At 51.7% G+C, this 7,329-nt stretch overlaps 1 protein-coding gene across 1 annotated transcript; it reads left to right on the top strand.

Moving 5' to 3' along the window:
• The first annotated feature begins 597 nt into the window (after positions 1-597).
• On the top strand, positions 598-7,237 carry LOC134007883 (dual specificity calcium/calmodulin-dependent 3',5'-cyclic nucleotide phosphodiesterase 1A-like). Its single transcript, XM_062447600.1, has 16 exons — positions 598-698; positions 1,711-1,737; positions 2,538-2,651; positions 2,997-3,179; positions 3,469-3,535; positions 3,786-3,902; positions 4,166-4,306; positions 4,838-4,938; positions 5,053-5,178; positions 5,303-5,404; positions 5,553-5,673; positions 5,864-5,945; positions 6,198-6,297; positions 6,412-6,572; positions 6,804-7,001; positions 7,124-7,237. The coding sequence occupies exons 1-16, from the start codon at positions 598-600 to the stop codon at positions 7,207-7,209; spliced, it is 1,827 nt and encodes a 608-aa protein (XP_062303584.1). The 3' UTR covers positions 7,210-7,237.
• Positions 7,238-7,329: the final 92 nt, after the last annotated feature.

Here is a 7,329-nt window from a genome sequence, read left to right as displayed (position 1 = left end):
GAAAGAGGGAGAGAGTGAGGGGTGTAAGGGGGAGCGTGTGGGAGAGGGGGGTGAATGAAAGAGAGAGGGAGAGGAGTGAGTGTTTAAGAGAGAGAGGGCGAGGGGAGAGTATGAGAGTGGGTAAGGGTGGAGTGTATGAGAGAGAGAGGGGGGGTGAAAGAGAGTGGGGGGGGGTGTGAGAGAGAGAGCGCGTGTGTCATGCGAGGGTTGTATGTGAGATGGTAGAGTGGGCAGGCGAAGTGCACAAGCACGTGTCAGGAAACGGAGAGGTATAAAAGCCTGAACAGAGACCGACAGAGAGCGAGAGAAAGAGAGATAGAGGGAGGGAGGCAAGGAAAGGAAAGGAAAGGAGGGAAAGGCAGAGAAAGGGATTTGGAGAGAGTAAGTGAAGAAGGAGAAGTGTGAAGAAGAAGTCCGAGACAGAGACAGACACACAGGCAGGCAGACAGGTGGACAAACAGACAGACAGTTCTCTATGGAGTGTTGGACCCCAGGACATCCTTCTTGCTCCTCCCTCCTGCCCCGCCTGGCCCCACCCCTCCCCGCCTGACACACCTCTACACCTGAACAAGATCGCACACCAGGACCGCCGTCACCATGGAGACAGTCGCCACGGACACAGATATCCTGGAGCCTGATTGGGGGAGGTGTCAGAATAAGGAGCAGAAGGAGAGAATGTTGGTGCGGCTGCGGGGAATGTAAGTGTGCAGCGTGTGTGCGAGTGTGTGTGTGTGTGTGCAAGCCTGCGTGTGTTTGTCTGCATATCTTTGTGTACCCAGATTTAGGGTCTGTTCCCCAGATAGTGATGATATAATGCTGAGCTCACACAAGCTTCAGAGCCAGCCTCAGGTGTTGGTGTCACAGGTGTGTGTGTGGGTGTGTGTTTGCATGCAAGCTTGCTTGCGTGTGCATGCAAATCTTCATGTAACAAGGGAGCAAGGGTCTTCTCCAGATAGTTATGCTGTAATGCTGAGTTCACACAAGCTTCAAAGCTTGTGAAGTCTCAGGTGGCACAGGTGCGTGTCTAGTGTGGTGTATTATTAATGTTAAAGGTAATCTAGCCTCTGCAACACTGATCACATGGTTCCACTCTTGACTCAGCTCTCTATCTCCATTTCTCTCTCACACCCTCTTTCCCCCAATTTCTTTTTACTTTTCCCTCTCTCTTTTACTTAAAGACGCTGTAAAGTGGAATTGAAAATGAGTTTTAAGTTCATCACACCACAGAAGAATGTGTTGCTAACTACCCATCCAAATTCAAAGGGAAAAAAAACACAGACAATTATGTTAAATTAGGCTTTGAAATCGTGAGAACATCAGCAGTCTTCTCTGCTTGAGACTGCCTGCAGTCTCTGAGTGTTTTATGTGTTAATTACTTTGTCTTTGCATCGTACCAGCTGAGTAACAGAATGCAGCCGTCTGTGATCTGACGTAGATAGGTCGCTGTGACGTAGATAGGTTAGAACAGCCTAACTCCACATTTCAGTGTGACAAAGTTTTCGCGCTTTGCACATGCTTTCAGGAACTCATTTCACACGTATATAACGTACTGAGAAGCAAATCATGAAATTTGCTTTACAGCATCTTTAAAAAAGATTGTGTCTGTACCAGTGTGTGTGTGTGTGTGTACCAGTGTGTGTGTGTGTGTGTGTGTGTGTGTGTGTGTGTACGTCTACCAGTGTGTTAATCCCACATCTCTTCTTTCATCAGGCAGAAGTACAAGAGCACAGCGCAAAGGTAAGGCCCTCTAGCTCCGCCTCACTGGCTGAGCAGTACATCCTCCCGCCACCAGAGGTCCTCACCAGTCCAGACACCTCAACCCAAACACCTGTCTTCCCACTGACTGGCTCACCTGGGAGGGCAGCATGCTCACACACACGAGTGAAGATGGAGATGTCTGATGTTACCGTTATCCGTCACAATCGGATTCTTGTCACAGCGTGCTAGCTAATCTCCTGTTCTAGAAGGGGGGTCAGCAATGTTTTGTATTTGATCGTTCAAAATGGATTCGGAGCTGAAAAGGCAGGTTATTTAAGACAGAAGTCGGAGCAAGGGTAATCATGGCTTGTGAACACACACTCATGCACACATTTACCCGCAGAACAGGCCATCGTCAAAACACGCCAACGCAACAGACAGCGGGCATTGCTGCTTCTCCTGAAACACCTGTTGGACAACACACCTCTTCTGCTCCCTGACAGAAAGAGAGAGCGAAAGTGAGAGTGTGTGTGTGTGTGTGTGTGTGTGTGTGTGTGTGTGTGTGTGTGAGGATGACAGACTGGAGGTGGGTGTATGAGTCTCGTCAGCCAGCAGGGGTGTGTGAGTGTGACGTAAGCTCAAGCTGACATGTTGCTAGGTTACAGGGGCCGTGTTGCCATGCTACAGGGGCCATATTACTAGGTGACAGGGGTCAGGTTCCCCTAGCAATGTATGTGTGATCTATAATCACTCCTAACCATATCACTTGGTCTGCTGATTGATGCGTGTGTGGGTGTGTATGTTTGTGTATGTGTGTGTGTGTGTGTGTGTGTGTGCAGGCTGCGCTGCCTGTCCCAGCAGCTGGAGAGGGGGGACGTGTCGGTGGAGGATGTGAAGAGGAGTGTAGAGCAAGCTGCTGATGTCCTGGACACAGTCTATATAGACCACACAAGGTAGGGTGTGTCCGTGTATGTCAGTGTGTTTGTGTGTGTGAGCGTGCGTGCGTTAGTGTGTGTGTTTGTGCGTGTGTGTTTGTGCGTGTGTGTGTGTGAGTGAGTGCTAGTGTGAGTGTGTGTTTGTGTGTGTGTGTGTGTGTGCGTGTGTGAGTGCTAGCGTGAGTGTGTGTTTGTGCGTGTATGAGTGCTAGCGTGAGTGTGAGTGTGTGTTTGTGCGTGTGTGAGTGTGTGTGTGTGTGTGTGTGCGTGTGTGAGTGCTAGCGTGAGTGTGTGTTTGTGCGTGTGTGTGTGCGTGTGTGAGTGCTAGCGTGAGTGTGACTAACACCATTTCTCCTTTCCCAGACGTCTCCTGGAAACAGACGATGACCTCAGTGACATCCAGACAGAGTCCGTTCCCTCCGAAGTCCGTGATTGGCTGGCCTCCACCTTCACCAGGAAGGTGGCCGTGGCCAGGCGTCGTCCAGCCGAGAAGCCGAGGTTCCGCACCATCGTCCACGCCGTGCAGGCCGGCATCTTCGTAGAGAGGTACCCTGGGACATGTAGTCAGATATAGTAGGTACTATGGCAAGTGTAGGTAGACAGGTACTCTGGGATATGGAGGAAGTATCCTGGGACATCCAGGTAGATAGGGACCCTGGCATTTGTAGTATCCTGGTATATATGTAGGCAGTATCCTGGGATATGTAGGCATTATACTTGCATATGTAGGCATTATACTGGCATATGTAGGCAGACAGGTACTCTAGGATGTGTAGGCAGATAGGTACTCTGTGTAGGTGACCAGAGAGGTAACAGTGAACCCCCTACCCTCCAGGATGTACAGACGGACATCTAACATGGTGGGACTGACTTACCCGCCCGCTGTGACTGAGACCCTCAAGGTAGAAGACTCCTTTTCTCTTCTCTTTACCCTTCTCTCCACTCCTCTAGTCTCTCTTCTCTCTCCTCGCCCCTCCTCTTCTCCTCCCCTTCTCTTTTCTCCTTCCCTTCCCTTCTCTCCTTTCCTCTCCTCATCTCCCCTCCTCTACTCTTTTCATTCCTCCTCCTCTCCTCTCCTCCCCTACTCTACTCTCCTCACCCCTCCTCCTCTCTTCTCCTCACAGCCAGACTGTCTGTTTCCCGTCCCAACAGGAAGTGGATCAGTGGTCGTTTGACGTGTTCCTGCTGCAGGAGGCCAGTGGAGACCACGCCCTCAAGTTCCTGGTGCACGACCTCCTGATCAGATACAACCTCATCAACCACTTCCGGGTGAGCCCCCCTGTCTCCGCGGCAACAGCCTACACAGCAGTGACACAAAACGCGAATAAGAAAGCGAAAGAAAAAGCCGGGAAAAAGCAAGTCTGTTCAACAGTCAGCCAACTGGCACGGCTGAACTAAACACTGCAGTAAAACATCTGCAGTAGCTTCAGATACAATGACTAGATACAATGACTGGTGCTCAATATTCTACCTCCACCCGCCGCCCCCATGTCCTCCTCTCCCCCCTCCCCCCACTCCTCCTGCTCCTCCAGATCCCCGTGGCGTTCCTGCTGTCCTTTGCGGAGGCCCTGGAGGCGGGCTACAGCAAGCACGGGAACCCCTACCACAACCTGGCCCACGCAGCCGACGTCACCCACACGGCACATTACCTGATGCTGCACACTGGTGCCATGGTGAGGGGAACACACACACACAGACACACACACACGCACACACAGACACACACACACGCACACACAGGCACACACGCTTCAGAGGGAACGGGGACTCCGTCTGGATGTCACCGAGGTCATCGTCCGTAATCTCGGAGACTTGGTGTCACAAACACACACACGCACACGCTCACACACACAATGTGACAGTCCCTGGGCTGACCGGTGCTCAGGGGGGAGGGGCCACGAGAAAGGAAGATGCAGCGAGAGTAACCAGCACAAACATCCCTGGCCAATCACGCAAAGTGTGTGTGGTGTGTGCCAAACGTCCAGGCCAGGGCGGCCCACCAGGGTGGAGCAAGACTCCCTGCTGAGAGGGAGGACTTCTTCCGTCTGTGTTTCCAACCTCCTAAACTGGATGAGTCTCAGCCCTCTGACTGTCACACACAAGCATACACACACACACACACACACACACACACACAGAACCACATCGGGAGTAGCCATCTTTAAACTGCGTGAGTGTATTTATGTGTGTGTTCATCTCCCCAGCACTGGCTGTCTGAGCTGGAGATTCTGGCCATGGTGTTTGCAGCTGCCATCCATGACTTTGAACACACAGGAACCACCAACAACTTCCACATCCAGACCAGGTTGGTGTACACAGACGCACGCACACACAGACACTTTAGACTTTTTTCACTGAATTTGTATGTTTAGAAGGTATGTGATGGAGTATGTGTGTGTGTGTGTGTGTGTGTGTGGAGGTCTCAGGTGGCCATTCTCTACAACGACCGCTCCGTCCTGGAGAACCACCACGTGAGCGCCGCCTACAGGCTGCTGCAGGACCACGACATGAACATCCTGGTCAACCTCAACAAGGACGACTGGAGGTCAGGACACACACCCACACAGGCGCACAGTACACACACACACACACTCTCAGGTTCAGAGCAAGGAAAAAGTGTCCTCATACTAGAGCTTAATTGCGATGTGTGTGTGTGGGTGTGTGTGCAGGGAGTTGCGTGGCCTGGTGGTGGAGATGGTGATGAGTACAGACATGTCCTGCCACTTCCAGCAAATCAAGACCATGAGGAACCTGCTGCCTCAGTCTGATGGGTACCACTCCTCCTTCACCTCCCTCTCCTCTCCTCCCCTCCCCTCATCTTCTCTCCCCTCCTCTTCTCTCCCCTCCCCTCCTATCTGTGTTGAGTGTGTGTGTGTTTGTGTGTGTTTAAGTGTGTGTGCATGCCTGTGTGTGTTCCAGTGTGGACAAGGCCAAAGCGCTGTCCCTGATGCTGCACGCTGCAGACATCAGCCACCCAGCCAAGGCCTGGCCCCTGCACCATCGCTGGACACACTGCCTCATGGAGGAGTTCTTCCGACAGGTACACACACACACAGACACACAAATACCTAGAAACCCATGCACACATATACACACACACGTGCACATACTCACACACAAATACATACAAACTGATGAATGCACACACACACACATACTCACGCAGGTCATGAGCACACTCGCTCTCCTGTGTCCTGCACGTGTTAAACGTGTTTCCTGTTGGTTGCCAGGGTGACAAAGAAGCGGAGCTCGGACTGCCATTCTCCCCTCTGTGTGACCGCAAGACCACCATGATCGCCCAGTCACAGATAGGTAGGACAGCAAGCCGACCAAAGAGGAAGTTGTGTTCAATGGTTCTAGCTCTGCAGTAGATCCTGAAGGGTCTCCACAACACATTGCTGCCCTCTGGTGATTGGTGGATGAGAAAGTGTGTGTGAAGGAGTAAAGGGGGCTATTTAGGCTTTCTCGGTTATAGCCTCCTCTTTCGCTCCTGTCTTTTTCCTTTCCTCTACTCCTCTCTCTCCTCCCCAACTCTCTTTTCTCCCGCGCCCCGCCTCTCTCCAGGTTTCATAGACTTCATCGTGGAGCCGACCTTCTCGGTGTTGATGGAGGCCATGGTGAAGGTCATCTCTCCTCTCAGAGACACTGTGGCCTCAGGAGTCAGGTACAGAGCACAACGCGCACACACATCCATACAAGAACACACACACATCAGCATACACACACACACACACACAGTCAGCTTTAGTAATGTGTGTATGTGTGTGTGTGTGTGTAGTCTCCCAAGTTCAGGAGCCGTGGTGGGGTCTGTCCAGAGACACAGTGTGGGAGGGTCATGTGACTACTCCCTGGCCAGCGTGGACCTGACTCGCCTACGTCACGACATGACACAGGCCATCGTCACCAACAAGGAGCGCTGGAGGGAGCTGGCCCAGCACGGTAAGCCCCTCGTGTGACTCGGCGCGTCAAACAGCCACCGTGCGTTTAACACGACAGATGTAACCCTACACGCTATGCTGACACGGAAGAATGCGCCTGTGTAACACGTCAAGACACGTCAATCATCACTTGCAGTAGACATGAAATCTGTCATTCTACACACACACGTCCATCAGAGGAAGGTTTGATAACCGTCTGCTTGTTCATTGATTGGTCCATTGATGGTTGAAGAGTTGGCCAATAAGGAGAGGTCATGTGACAAGACAGAGGCGGACCCTCAGGAAAACATGCCAGCCGTCGCTGTGGAAACAGTTGATGATGCGACTGGTCCGGAGATGAAGGAGGAGCCTGTGTCAGAAATACACTCCCACGATGCACTGGGACAGGACAGTGTGAACCCAACTGAGAACAGGACCCTCTCCTGGAACGGTAACGCACACATGCGTTTACACACACGTACTGGATGTATGCTTACACACGTGTACACAATACACAGACAGGCAAGCAAACACTTGATTGATGAGGTATTGACGTGCCATTTGTTTCTCCAGGGGTCAATGAGGGTGAGGAGGAAGAGGAGGAGAAACAGCAGACCCATCAATGTCTTCCCTCCGATGAAGAGGGACATCTTCAGTAAAGATCTATTTCTCTATTTTAAACCTGATCATATATTTATATATTTATTAAAGCTTGTCTCCACCCACTACTGTGTTCCATCTAAATCAGGCAAGCGCTGTCTGGCAGCTTTCTCCTGGCA

This window comes from Osmerus eperlanus, chromosome 21, assembly GCF_963692335.1.
Source record: "Osmerus eperlanus chromosome 21, fOsmEpe2.1, whole genome shotgun sequence".
In the NCBI taxonomy this organism is placed as follows: domain Eukaryota; kingdom Metazoa; phylum Chordata; class Actinopteri; order Osmeriformes; family Osmeridae; genus Osmerus; species Osmerus eperlanus.
The sequence above is the reverse complement of the archived record's forward strand: the minus strand, read 5'-3'. Positions and strand labels throughout refer to the sequence as shown.